This window comes from Lonchura striata, chromosome 4 (genome assembly GCF_046129695.1).
Source record: "Lonchura striata isolate bLonStr1 chromosome 4, bLonStr1.mat, whole genome shotgun sequence".
NCBI lineage: Eukaryota > Metazoa > Chordata > Aves > Passeriformes > Estrildidae > Lonchura > Lonchura striata.
In genome coordinates this window covers 22,192,428-22,207,452 of record NC_134606.1, presented here as the reverse complement: position 1 = coordinate 22,207,452, position 15,025 = coordinate 22,192,428, and the positions used below count along the sequence as shown (strand labels likewise).

At 40.4% G+C, this 15,025-nt stretch overlaps 1 protein-coding gene and 1 long non-coding RNA gene across 2 annotated transcripts in view; one reads left to right on the top strand and one right to left on the bottom strand.

Moving 5' to 3' along the window:
- The window catches only part of LOC144246216 (uncharacterized), a 46,877-nt gene extending 41,247 nt beyond the window's left edge, over positions 1–5,630 (top strand). The window contains exon 2 of the long non-coding RNA XR_013339880.1: positions 5,495–5,630. This is a non-coding gene — a long non-coding RNA (uncharacterized LOC144246216). The remainder of the gene's footprint in view (positions 1–5,494) is intronic.
- Positions 1–13,108, bottom strand: part of NWD2 (NACHT and WD repeat domain containing 2) — a 51,087-nt gene extending 37,979 nt beyond the window's left edge. The window contains exon 1 of the mRNA XM_021533148.2: positions 12,920–13,108. Coding sequence (XP_021388823.1) covers positions 12,920–13,070 — 151 coding nt within the window. The 5' untranslated portion in view covers positions 13,071–13,108. The remainder of the gene's footprint in view (positions 1–12,919) is intronic.
- Between the last annotated feature and the right edge of the window lie 1,917 nt (positions 13,109–15,025).

The window sequence follows — 15,025 nt, the reverse complement described above, 5'->3', positions numbered from 1 at the left end:
TGGCAAACACGGGATGCGAACGCTCTGCGCACAAACGCCACCGCAGGCTGCGGGCACAATCTCTACAGGGGGAGAGCTTTTTGCACTCTGCAAACTGCACGAGTGGAAGAATTCAAAAAACTCTAATTCTTTCATTTAATAAAGCGAGTCAGGAAAAGCTCCTGAAAACGTGACAATTTGCAAACCATTATTGTGGTACAATTAAATAATGTGACAGGAGAAACTGAAAATACAGCAGATTTAGAAACATTAAAATTAAGTCTGAAAATTATCTCTGCAGAACACCAAAGGTTATGAAAAATAAGCCCTGGAAAAGAACAAGGCCTGTTAGGACAAGAATTTGCTACAGTGATCAAAATTAATGTGAAAGAAAATATTCTTGTGAAATCTAAAGGAGGACTTCTGAATGAGTTGTGGAAAAATGAATTAACAGACAACAGAAATAAGGACCAGTGCAGTACAAAAGTTATGGGCAAAAATCCCATTGACTCATTGAGAGGTGTCAACTCACACTTCAAAAAAATTATGGAATTTTCCAGAAAGCAGAAAAGAGGCTTACAACACTGGAAAATGCTTTTAACAATTAAGTTATGTGCACTGCAATAGCTTTGCTACTTTTCTTCTCACCTCACTAGACCAAAAAAAAAACCATCAGGGTGTGTTACTATGGTACTTAGGGTAATGAGGCTGTGGCAAGCAATAAAACAAAAGGATGTCACAGACATTCTTCATCCTAACTGCAGGTTCAAGTGCTAGAAGAGAATGAAGTAGTTTGTTGTAGGCTTTGAGAAAGCATCAAGCAAAGCAGAGCCCTAAAAAACCACAAGAAAGCCAGGCTCATAAAAGCACATACTTAATTCACAGTACAGCCTGGTACAGGACCATTACATATACCTCATTCTGAAGAAATTCCAATAAACACTCCTATGTGACTTTGCATCTGGCAGTACTGCAAAACAATGGAAGAGCTCTGCAAGCACTGCTGGCTCCTTAGTAAGGTTGCCCTTCCTTTATCTAAATTTTCTGCTTTAAGTGCACAAGTCATGGAGTTCCAATCCAGCTTGCATTCTTCCTTAAGTTTGGTACAGCCACAATTTGGGTGGCTACAAAACTGGCGAGGTCTGGTTGGTTGGGCCAACTGGAAAAGCACGACTGAGAAATGTTGCCTACTGTGTGGGCTACAAGTGAAAGATGTGAAGGCTTTTATGCCAGAAGATGAAAAAGTCTCGAACCTGACACTTTTGGGTGTGCAGAAGCACCCACATAAGAATAAGAGTTGCTGCTTGCTATCAGTGCAGTAAGTTTGCATCAATACAGTAGGAGTTTTCTTTGCAACAGACTTTTTTTCTTGATGCTAAATGGGGAGGATTAAATAACATCACTGAGCAGTCAGAATAGCTCATGGCTGTTGTAGAAACTGTTATCAAAGATGAATAAATGAAATGACAACCCCAGCAAAGGAGAGCAGCTGCAAGAGGGCATTAAGCCCAGGATAACGGGACTACATGAGGAGGGATGCCAGATACTCAACTGCAGCTTGCCTGAAGAAGAGGATCTCCGCTGATTTTAAAGGATTACTTCACTTAGTGGCAGACAATTTCAACCTAGGTATTAACACCCACCAACAGGCCCCATGATACAACATTTTTTAAAATGAGAATTCCAAATGGGCCTGCACTGAAACTCATTACATATGGCCAAATAATTTACAAAGCTGGCTCATTTATATGGATTATGTAATATATGAGAGGCAAACAGTGATTGACATGTAAAGGAAGAGTGATTTATGAGACCTTGTTCTCCTTACCCTTCCAATTCTAATGATTCATCTAAGCATTATTTTTAGTGAAGATTATATAATCCAGTCAAAAAGGCCATTTTTAATAAATTCTAAAATGTACCTGTTTTTATCAGCCAATCATTCTTCTGATGCCTTGATTTTCCTAGCTATTGCTTTCCTGCTCTAGGTTTTATTAATTTCCTCTGCTTGCTAACCACATTTTGATGATTATATGTAAAGGTAACAGTAAATTTGCAGTTTAACAATCTTGAGGAGTTAGAAATTAAAAAAGGCCTATACATGTTCTAGTCACTTCAAGAAGCAGCTGTAGTTGAAACAAGTAAGTTTAATTTCTCACTAATACCTTATACAAGTATGATACAGAAAAGAATATTTAAAGAAGACTTTCAAATGGCATACCAATTTAATTAATTGGTGACTGAACTACAGAATGTTTCCCAGATTAGCACCTTCAAATTACTTTAACCATCCTTCCCAAATCTTTACTCTTATTTTCCTGATTATAATACCCAGTGAGTTATAATTACCTTTAAAGGAGGATAAAGACCTTCTGTCCTGCTATGGTCTCAGTGGCAGTGTAGAATCTGGCTGAAAGGGTGGACTTTATTTCCATTTTTTGCACTGCCAGGCAGTATCAGTCTTTCTCAGTGCCTGCAAAGGTATTTTTACCTTGGCCACCAAATAGAGACAAATTAATCTTTTATCTGCCACACCTACACACAGTTAAAGGCAACTGAATCTATAACTGGAGATTTTGTTTGAAACTATTTTGAATTTACATAATGACTGTGAGGAGCTGACTGTGGCATTAACATTGGAACAATATACCAGCAGTGGAATTGCTTAATAGTATTATATAATATTATACATGGCTGATAATAGAAAGTGTAAAATAGAACATTTTTAATTAAAACAGGTAGAGTGTAAAGAGATTATTTGCATTTTAATCTCCGTTTTCCTAAAAAAGGGAGGAATAAATGATGAACTGTGTTTTCTACATGTCTTCTGTTCTCTTTTGAGAAGTATTCTTAACACATTAACTAACATTAAACAAATCAGACCAACAAATTACCATGTAAACAACAGAAATCCTGCATATGAGTCTCCCATTCAAAAATAAACCACCAAAGCAAAAGCTGTAACATGAGCCATAGCATTATAGACACTTCATAAATGCCTCATTTCCAAAAAAGCTTTACCTGAAACAAGCAGACCACTGCAGGACATACATCCATGATAGAGTTATCCTTACAGGAGTTTATTGATTGATATTATCTATCTTTTGTACAGATGCCCGGATTGAGTTCCCGGCATGGTAAAAGGATGAGGAGGAAGAAATTCTGAGAAATTTGTGAATAATTACATACACCAGTTACTGAAACTCATGCTAAACAGGGAAGTTTTCAATAATTTTTAAACTTTTGGTAATTTTATTGACTAATGAGCTTATTTGTGTTTGTATGTTACTTGTAAACCTGATCGCAGTGCTATTGGAGACGTACCACTGCAGCATGCTGTAAAGTTTGCTTTCCTGTGTATTTTCTTAACTGGTTTGGAGACAGCTCATGAAGAGTGAGGTAATCTGCCAGGAATGGCACAGGTATGTTTGCTCCTGCTTCAGACAGGAGGACAGATCTGAAAGCCTCAAGAGGTCCCTTGCAGCCCCTGTAGTCAGTGATTTGCACAACAAAAAATGACTAAGGAAATAGCTGTCTCAGGTCCCTTGGACCCCTGTTACAGCCACACACCTGCTTTAGGTGGCATGTCATCCAACCTAGTGACACTAGCTTTGCTCACCATAGATGGCTTACTTCTTTATAATCCCTTGTCAGGAATGACTTGCATTTCAAAGTAAATCATGATCCAAATTTTGCTAGTGTTTTAATGGACCAAATTAGGGATCACACAGAAATGCTTAAATAACTTAATAATTCTTCATCACTTTTAAGTGTAAAACAATACATATGTACATAAAACAAGACCAGCATCAAATAGTAATGTGATTCTATAATTTTCCAAGTATTTTCTAGCAAACAGTCCTACTGCTCACTGATATATGAGCTATCAGAAATATTATAGAGTGAAAAATATAAATTTTCTTCAGAACTTACTACTTTGTCTTGCCAGAACAGTACAGGCTGTGAATCTAGCCACCAGGAGAACTATCAAGGAAGAAAATATTTTTATTTTGATCTCCTCTTATAGAATTTGAGGAAGTTATTACACAGCACTAGATATAGAAAAATAAAAATATTAACTCCTGAATTAAAAAACCCACTTATAAAGTGGCCATACAAGATTTATGTTTAATCATGAGCAAGATCCTCTAGATGTGTCATGTTGGCATAGTTATGTGTGGAAAATTCTTGATAGTAACCCTTACATTAGAGTTCTACATAACACTCCTTTGGATCAGACTTCATACCTTATGCTCCTTAGATTGTTGAATGCTGTCATTTCCTTATTTATTTCTTGTTTTGGCTCCATTTTAATAACTCTTATCCAAATAAGGACATTTGGATATCTAAGTCTTCACAGCTAACCTCTCTTTCTATGTAAAAAAATGGATCATTGCATTGATGATTTTGGATAAAGTTACTCTCTTAGGGAGATCTGCTTCTAGGTACCCTTTCTCCACAGATACTCTCACATTTGTTTTTTGAGATCTCTTCTTTAGGTGAATCCGAACTTGTTCATTAAAAAATTCCCAATAAAGTTAGCAGAACTAGGCATTTTACTGGGTATTTTACTAGGCATTTTACTGGGTAAAATGCCATCTCAAGATTTGGAAAGGTTGTTACAACTACTAAGACTATTGACTAATTAGTAAAGCAACTAGACAAATTAATGGAAGCAAAGGGTCTCACAGGTTATTAATCACAAAGAAATCACCTTCATAATTTTGTCCCTGTCGTGATTAATTATTCTTTCATCATACATCTGAAATTGCCGAGGTCAGAGAGGAGTATTGGGTTCTTCTGGTCTAACTCACTAAGCCTGATTTTACTGCATTTGTTTCTTGTTTATCTTGTATGTAACAGCTGATTCGCTTAACTCTGCAAGTAGGGATAACACCTCTCATCTAAAAGTATTTAACCTACATGGTTACTCATTGGTTCTCAATAATTTAAAAGTAATCTTAATCTAATATTTTAAACTTAACTTAAACTCTGAAACTAAAGCTGTCCAGATAAGGCTCTTTAAGTCATCAATTCTCCTTTCATCTTAATGTTTTGTAAAACATTACTAGTTAAAGACTAAATAAGAATTTCACAAATAACATTGCTATGTATCAGGCATACACTATAATAACTATCTATCTCAACACCTATTTCAGTTTGGAGATTCATAAAGCCTAGATGAGACTGTGAAGGTATTCAATTGCTAGTAGGGTAAAATGGGCTCTATTAATAAATATTTTCAAGGGTTTAATCATACTACAGAGGAGTGTTACTATACTGAAGACTGCAGCTCTGCCACCCCAGGAAATGCTAGGAGCAGGCTGAACAAGAGTGTTTGACAGGCTCTAACAGTTTGAAATCTGACCTGTTTAGCTTTGTGATCAGTCCCAATTGTTGATACATACAACAGCATGACTCTGGATTAAGTTCAGTGTGGAAGTACATTTTCTAGTCTTTCCAGTTTCTGGCAGGAAGTGTATTTTGAACACTCTGATAAATCTAGTCTCTAAAGGTGACTTTTTTTCTCTAGATGCATATTCTGCACAAGAATGGCTGTAGCTGCACAGGCCTGAGGTCTGCCCAGCCCAGTGTCCCATCTCCAACACAGAGCAATAACAGGTGGTGACAGAGGGAGCTAAAAACCAGGTCAGAGATGGAGCCATTTAATTATGGTGGTGGTGAGGTGGCTTAACTAAAGTTGCATTTGGCACATGTTCTCCTTACCCAGAACAGCACCATGCACATGGCACATTGCACTGATTTGAGTCTTCTTACTATTTACTCTGCTACACTGCTTGTTTTCAGCTACCTCTGATTTAGCCCTACTCCCCTTTTGACTACAGATTTGGTAAGTAAAACCTTCTCTCTGATACAAGCCCTATATTAATGAGTAGTGTTAGGCTTTATTTTAGAGGTGCACTGACACAATCATTACTAAATTGTATTCTCTAATTCTATTATTATCCTTCTTTAATTAAAATTCCAGGAAGGGGCTAAAGCAGTTTTCTTGAACAGTGCTGCCTATATTAAAATCTGCCAGATTTCTTTGTAATCCATGCACACGACTATTTATGATATTCTATTTATATCTACCACCTTCAATATATTAAAACCTTAAATTAATGTAGGTAGATACTACTAATGTATTACTGCAGCCTGAAATGATATCACATCACATCACAAAATACTTGTTCAGCTACTAAATTCAAAGAAATTTCATTTGTTTTAGATGAAAAGATTACCACTTGGGCACTGTCCCATATCTTGAATTGGAAGTTTAGTAACTCCTTGAAGTTTTCTTTATGTGACATATGTTTTAAAATTGTCCTAACAAAACTTAAAGCCTAATGTAGGATTTTCTCTTGCGTGTTCACAAATCTGTGGACACATGCCCACACAGACATTGTATGCAAGTTTCTTAAGAGGAATTATTTTCCTGCATAAGCTTAGAGATAGGATGCCAAGTTATGCAGTTATGTACCTTTTGTAATACACTGCTCTTATGTGATTACACAAATCCCACTACAGAATACACGTGGCCTCCTTGAAATACAGCCCTGGAAATCCTCTCCAGCTTGCTGCCTAGCAGACTGCTGCTCAGCTGAGAGGTCATCCCACTGTCCTTCAGCAGGCAGAAAAGAAGCTTCCCCCTCTAGATTGGGGAAGGCTCTGGGACACTGCCTGCTTGGTGCTGTCTCTCATTTAAAGGTCTCATACCTTGCTGAGGGAGCAATTCACAACAAAGACCCAACTCAACACCACTGCTGTTCATCATCTAATACATTATTTGAGAAATTAATATCACATGAAATTTACACACTTGTTTCATTGTCCCTCACTGTACTTAGAAATTGTGTCAAGAGTCCAGAAGCTCCCTTTCATCACTGAAAGAAAGCCACTGTCCCTAAGAACGAGGCACAGTTCAGCATGCAAATACATCTGAAGAAATAAAGTAATATTTGCCAAGTTAGAAAGAAAAAAAAAGAAATTGTAGGTAGGTTCTGCTTTGTTTTAATATTACTTCTTCAACGCTATGAAAAGCAGTGATACTTCTATGTAAAGCTTTCGCTTTTACAACAGCATTCAACAGAATCTAGGCAACTCTTCAGTGTTGCTAGAAATACAACCTTGAGTAATACCCTTTGAACATACTCAGTTCTCACAAGAGAACTGAGCATTACCAACAAGTTTGAATATAGTCTATGACAGTGTGACTCGAGTGTCACACATCCATTTATACCATCCTATGCAGTTTAGAGTATTTTACATAATTTATGTATATGTGTGCACAGACAACTATAGATACATAGAATTACAATCTTAATATTTTTAATATTAAAAATAATGGACACATGGTCAAAAACTTTAAGTAGATAGTGTAGATACCTAATCCATTTGAAGCCGATAACTCCAGGTGTTGCTACCAGGAAGATGACTGAGTTTCAGGTAATTTTGCTTATTTCTAAATAGCAAGAAGAAGCCACAAACCCAATAAATTATATAGCTTGCTCTTTTACTAAAATACCACCACTCAACACCTCTTGATTATAGTATTGTTGCCAAATGCACATCCTACCTCTTGGGCACATGAATGAAAATTTTGTGGAAAATTAAACAAAAGTTCTCAGTGCTTCCATTTGCATATTTGGTACATTTAAAGGAATTTCTTAGCCAAATTCACAGGCTACATAAGTAGACAACCCACATAAAGAACAGGAGGACATGAAGAGCAGTTCTTTTCATACAGATTGTCAAATTATTACAGTTTTTCAATTTTATCTCTGTGACAGAATAACAGCAACAAAGGTTTGAGGATCTACTTGGCAAAAAAAAACATCCTGTACTGGCTGGTTCTGCCTTGCAAAAAAAGTTAAAGCCTACATAAGACTTGGTGATACAGTCTCAGGGAAAGTCAGATCTTGCTTTTTGTTCAACCACCCCAACAATAGAGTTGTTTCACAGCACAGAGAAAATAGAAAATTATAGGAGCAGAAGTACTGGAAATCTCAGGTTGCTTTCCAACTTAATAAACTGCTGGTATCTCTAACCTCTGGACCTCCTGAAATAAGACATATTTCAAGTCAAGATTTACACCAAACCTGGGTACTTTTAATGATTTTTCTCCCCCAAACTCTGAGATACTTTAAAACTACTGATCACCTTTTTTTCCCCCCGCTCAAGTGGTAGCTTGGTTTTTGACTCTTAAACACTACAGTGATGTGCGTCACACAAAACCATAAATAGGTATAAAATTAGGTAACCAGAACTAGCACTTAGCACAAAAAAAGTCCTGGAGTTATTTGTCTCCACATCTCCGCAACACCTCCTTTGCAATTTCATACACTTGAACATCTGTGGTTTTCTTTAGCTAAGGAATAAATTCCACTCCGATTATATAAAATTGTCTTTATAAAAAGATCTTCATGTAACATATCCAAGGAGGGACACCATATGTTATTTTGGGACCGGTCAGAACGGACCATCATTAACTAAGCATTATCCTGGCTTTTGAATATCTTTCCACTTTAACATTTCCTCAATTAGATTTTCCTTAAGGAAAACAATATTTCCGGTAAAAATAATATAACAGGCCTTGAACATGCTAAGAATGCCAAATTATGCTTTTCTCTTATCACATATAGTAATAACTTTGTAAATAAAGCAAACATAATTCTTCATCTGTTTTATCTACCCTCATGTTCTAAACTACAACTTCACATGACTTTTTTTCTTTCACATGTACATAAACATAGATAAAACCACATGTAATTCCTGCAAAGTAGCCTACAACAACAGGTCCAAATGAAAACACTGGTAAGACCTGTTTCTACAGCCATTATTTAATTCTTCTCTAGTTAACAAGACTAACTGCTGGTGGCAATTTTGCTTTACATGTCATGAGACTATAAGTAAATTTGGCATTGAACACTTATACTTCACTACAACTGAGTGTTTTTCAAATTAATATAATGTTCTGGATGATGCATGTCAATGGACATGAACTAAGATGAAAAACTGAATAGTAAATCAAGAAAACTCAAAGTCATTCAATAGCATAAGATAACGAAAACTCACTCTGGCAATTCATGGGGAAGCTGGTGAAGTTTCAGCTGTACAGGTTGGTTTTATACTGTGCTTCTACATGGAATCATTCAAGTGGTGGTAATATCAGTGGTTTCTTCTAATAGAAGAAGAACTTAATTTTATATTTCTACATGTATGCATAGGACTTCATACTTAAGATTGTTAATCATGTCAAAACTAGTAGTTGGTTTAATAGTTTTAAAAAATGGGTACTGGAGACAGAAATCATGAGGAATTAAACAGGGCTGTTAAAGTATGTTCATGATCTCATCAAAGCTGTTTGTTCAGCAGAACATATTAACAGGCTAAAAATGGCTAAAAAACTATTAACTGTCCAGCAATCCAGTGCTGGAACTTAGGAAGTATGCAAGGGTTCTGCTCAAAGGAGAGTGCAGTATGTAGCTGAAAGAGTGGCTGGGAAAGGGATCATCCTTACCATGTGAAGTGCTAGGTGCAAACCTATTTACACTTTGAGATCAGGCTGGCTAACACCACCGGTGCCAGGACACACTCAGGTTCTATATAAAGGTATTATCATCCTGTCTGCAGTAGAACCACCTGTGTGTAGGATTTGGCTTTATGCATATCCTTTTGTCAGTGCATTCATTTGTTTCTACTGATTACTAAGGTATCTTCACAACTAAAACTCCAAGAGCTCAGAGTAAAAAAATTATCCATGTCTTAACTAATTGAAAAAATAACAAGACTTTAAGTCAAACTAGCAAAGGGCTGAATTTCTCCACTTTCAGAAGAACCAATAGGATTTAAAATGTTCAGAGTTTTGACTGCTTGTTTCAATTCACTGGATTTCATTCTCAAGATTTCCTAACTCCATTTTAGGAACCAGTTTCAATGAGAGCTCATAATACTTGCTTACACCACCATGTAACTTCTTGAAACAGCCAACTTTGCAACACAAATGATTTTCTGTGTGAAGTAGTGACAAGAATCATTGGACTGTTCTGAACCTATATAGGGCTGATACCACAGTTTCATGTAATGGCATGATAAGGGAGTTTATACCTGTTGTTTTTCACATTAACTGTATGTTAATGGCAGGCACCTACACAAGCACTACTGAATGGCAGAGAAATCGTCATTAACTGACTTGCTGTTAACAGTGCACAGATTGCTAAATGGAACAGAAAAGCACTCATTACAATCAGGCTGAAATGACTTACTTTTCTTATTCTCTTTGAAGTAATGAACATATCTTGATAAAACCAAAACCAATAAAGATCTTCAAACTCTCTTAGCCAAAATGCCTATTTAAATGCATACTCAAAATATTGCTGATTGCTTATATCTACTGAAATGTGAAAACAGATTTATTTGTATTCAAATAATAGAACAATGTTAGTTTCTGAAGATCTGGTCATTTTCAGTGATATGAAGATGAATTAATTGATATCAACAACTTGAGCAAGACAATGCTGCTAACTACTAGGGAGAATACAGTTTTATTTATCTACAAGATTTCCTCTAGAAAACAAAGCTGCAAAATGAAGCAATCTTACTCCTACTACCCATGCTCACTGTCTCCAGTTGTTCTTTTTAGGGACTTCTAGTTAAGAAATTTTTCAAATAACCACTTTCCTACTTGCATAATAAAAACATAATTCATTTCAATCATACAAAAGTATGTTTATAAAGAACAGACCAAACACTGATTACCAGAGTTCTCCCCTACACACTTACTAAATGTAATTCAAGAAAACTTCTTTTAGGTATTTCTTGTGACTGCTAGCAGGAGTAATTCATATGCTTCTCTGACACCACAGTTCAAGTCTACCTCTGTGAGTCTGGGGGCTCACTGCCCTTTTCAGGAATGCTCTGCATCAAGAAGAATGAGTATAAACTGTAGTGATATGCTGAAAATTAACAAGGGAGTCCTTAGTCTTGCAAATATAAATTGTAGTTGAATGTGTTAAAAGGTTTACCGAGTAGGAATACTTCAACCTTTTCATCTAGAATTTTTGCACAGTGAACTTTTTCAAATGTTTTACCAACAACAGTTCTATTTCAAAGTAGTTTACTAGATGATGTCTAAACCCCATTATAGGCTAATTTCTTGTTTATCTATGTTTCCTTTTTCAAAAGTCATACATCGACAACAGTGCTACCACCAATAAATAGTAATGGTTGTTTCTGTCTTTGAGAGTCCTTAAATGTTCATAAACAAAACCTGTAGCCACCCTGAAATATTTAAATTTTATTTTAAAAGCAGGAGCAATGTCACAGATAAAATACTTGACATGAGGAGTGTTAATCATTGTGACCATGTGAGACTACAAGAAAGATAATGTAAACAATCCTAAAATGTTTGAATTGTTTTCATTCAGTGTTGGGATTTTTTAAAGCTGGTATTTTCAAATTGCAATTCCAGGATAAAATCCTGGAAATGGTTATATATGGCTTTAAATCTCAACTTTCAGAATGCGTTTAGTGGGTTTTCTATTTTAGCAAATAACTAGCTAACATACCAAGCTACCCTAAATGTCATTCACATCAAATGCAGTGGCATCAGCAGCTTCCCAGTTAAGGCAATGCCGGCAGAAATCCATTTCTAATTGTTCACAGTAATTTTCTTTCAGAGTTTCAGTTTTTCTAAAAATCCTCAGTAATTTTCTTTCAGAGCCAAATAGATTTTTTTTTTTTTTTGTAAATTATCACTATTTTTATATCTCATTGCTTGGATTGCAGCAAAAAACTGCAAACATTTTCATGCCCTCCTTAAAGAAGGTCATCTTTTTAAACAAACAGGGATGTTGAATATGAGACCAGAGAGTTGCTTTGTGTTTAAAGCAAGTAAGAAGTGCTAGAGGTGTGGGAGTTCTTCAAAGCAGCAAGCACTACTTCCATATTTTTTTGCTTGTGAGCACTGTTTCTCACACTCCTGTAAGTATTTGTGCCAAGATAATTTTCACTTAAAAGTTCTAACTATTTTGTTGTTTCAGGCATGATTTTCAGATCTCTGATGTTTGCATAAAAGGTGACAGTATTGTTGAATTAGAAGTGTTGGGGGGAAGGTGGTGGGTGGTGGTGTGAAAGAATTGTGAATACAGTGGGCTCATTTTTTTACAGACAAGTAACATCATAAGTGTGAACACTTAATTTATTATTTCTGTGCTTCAAGTGGGAATATGCTTCAGCAACTCCTATCTTACAAGTGGGAATGACACCTCCTGAATGTATGCAAATTCCTGGAATCAAAGGATAATTTTAAAAATAGGTTTTAAACAGCAGGATGCCTAATTAATTCAGATACCGGGTATACGACCCCGACTTTATTAAGCTAAAACTGCAGGTTTCAAGGCATGCTTCCTTGGAAGCAGCGTACAGCCGGGATCAAAGGATCACCTTATCTGTAGCCTCAGCCGGCTAAGACCTGCTTTCATTGTGCTATGAATCTACCGGAAACTCTTATTAACCGGTCCCCCAAGGAGAGCTCTTCAAAACACCCCCCTGAAAAGCCTGCCCTTCGCGAGAAGGCAGCCCGCAGCCCGATTCCGCGTCTCCAGATCCCCGTGTGCCCTGCAGCTCCGACAGCGCAAAAAGGGGAGGATACCCCGCGCCCCGGTGCCTTCCAGGGGTGTCATTTACAAACATTAAACTTAAGGAGAGACATACCCCGGTGCCTCCGAGCTCGTACACCCACACCCGGCAAAAGCCCGCCCCACAGCCCCGCTGCCGCCTCGCCCCGCGCCCCACGGCGTCCGCGGCGGAGAGGGGCAGGCGCCGGTCCGGCCGCTGGAGCGGGGCTGCCCGGGAGCGGCGGAGCGGGGCCGGGGCGCGGCGCGGGCGCTGCGGGCGGCAGGGGGAGCTGCGGGGCGGGCGCGGCGGCCGCGGTTACCTTCGGGGTTGGCGCTGATGAAGACGCGGACGCTCCTGCCGCTCGGCACCAGGTGGGACGGCAGCGCAGAGAGGTTGCCGGAGAACGCCGCCCGCCGCAGCGCCGCATCCCGCGGGCAGGGCACCCTGCCGCCCGCCCCGGCCGGCCACATCCCGCAGGGCGAGCCGCCGGCTCAGAGCAGCCCCCGGAGCGCCGCGGCGGCGCCGGCAGCTCTCGCCGGCTGAAGGGCAGCGGCCATACGGACGCTCGGGCTGCCCGGGGCCGCCGCCTGCCTCCGCGGCGGCGGTGCGGCTGGGGCTGCGGCCGGCGCCGGAGCGCGAGGGGAGCGAGGAGACGATGCGCCGACCGCCCCCGCCGCTCCCTTGCGGCGGCCGGCGGCGAGGAGGGCGCGGGCAGAAAAGTTTGCGGCGGAGCGGTGCCGGGCGCGGCGGGGGCTGCGGCGCGACGGCGGCAGCCGGGCCCCCAGCGCCGCCCGGCCGGCCGGAGAGCGGCGGGAGGCTGCGCGCCGGGAGCGCGGTCTGGCCGGCGAGTCGCTCTGCTTCCCCCTCCGCCAGCGAGGGTTTGTGGTTTCCAAAGCGGAGACGCCTCCGGTGAGGCTGACGGCGCCTTCGCTCCTCCGAGTGTGTCACAGCCCCGGGATCGGATTTTTATAGGAAAACTGCTGCCGGCTCATCCTTTGGACTCGGAAGAGTTCAGAGCCCTTCTTGTGTTGTGTTCCGTAATCTGCACAGGAGTCCTGCCTGCTCAGATACAAAAGAGAGATGCTCTTGCTGCTTTTTTCTTTCCTTTGTTTTTAATCAGTTATTTATTTATCGGAATAAATGAAAAGCTGCGGTTTGAAGAATGAAAGAGACAGGAAGCAACGAGACGCGCCGCCGGCGGGATGCGGTCCCTTTGCAGCAGTCAGTGGCGGGGCATCCCGTTGGGCAGCGCCGATGAAATATTCAGGAGGGCGGCGGGGTCGGGCCGCGGCTCCGCCGAGCGCGGGGGCGGGCGGGGGCGGCGGGCCGGTCCCCGCTGGAGGGCGGCGGCGCGGGGCGGCGCGGAGCGGAGCGGCGGCCCCAGCCCCGGCGGGCTCTGGGCGAGCCGCGGAGTTTAGAAACCTCCCTGGGAGGGGCGGGCAGGCAGGGACATGGCAGCACGGCGGAGAGGAGGGGCTGGGGGGCCAAGGAGGGGTGGGCACGGGGCTGCGGACAGCCCGATGGGTCTGTGGGCCGTGGGAATCCCTTCTAGGGGGGAGGATTTGTCAAACACTCTGCAGGTGTTTGTCCGTGTTTGAAAGGCTGGAGACAAAAGTCTTTAACGCGGGTGGTATTTATACATTTTATGTGCTGTAACTGATACAAAGCCGATTTTGTCTATTTCCTGATATATAATACAGTATGTACAATGTACACGAAACAGTCTTACTGTGTTTTTAAACGCAGTATTTAAGACCTGTACTCGGTTGCTTTACCCCCTGCGATGCCGTGGTCCCAGCCGGACGAGTTGCCCGCTGTGGCAGCAGTAGGGGAGCCTGAGCTGGCTTTCGCGGAGGCAATGCTAAAGTAGGTGAAGCAAACTACTCAGCTCTGTTTCAGAAACGAAAGTGACAGCCAGATGGGTTCCTTAAGTACTGATGAGCAGATTTGTTAAAAAAAAAAATTCCCGATTTCTTAAAGAAATATGGCTTATGTAGAATTGCATCCCGCATGTATTTCCATGTGAGTATAAGGGAGTAAATTTGGTGTTGTTTACTTGCTTTTGCTTTGTTAGTTCTGCACCCCATAAATTTTGGGCTGAGTGCAAACGAAACAGAGATGTGTATATTTTCAGATTCCTCTAAATTCTGTGAACGTAGCTGGGCAGGAGAGAATGTGCTTATGTGCAAAAAGGAAAAATATGCAGCGTATATTTCAACCATTAATATTGAGATGTCAGCATTGGGCAGAAGGGTTGTGGGACTGTTGGGAACTGAATGTCCAGGAGTTGGAAAAATTCCACTTTTAATCCAAATGTATTCCTGTAGGAGTTAGCAGTGTCCAATAAGGAGCTAATATCACTTGAAGCCTGTCACGGTAGACATGCATATTTATCTTCTCTCTGGATTCTCTGATGCTCTGTTTA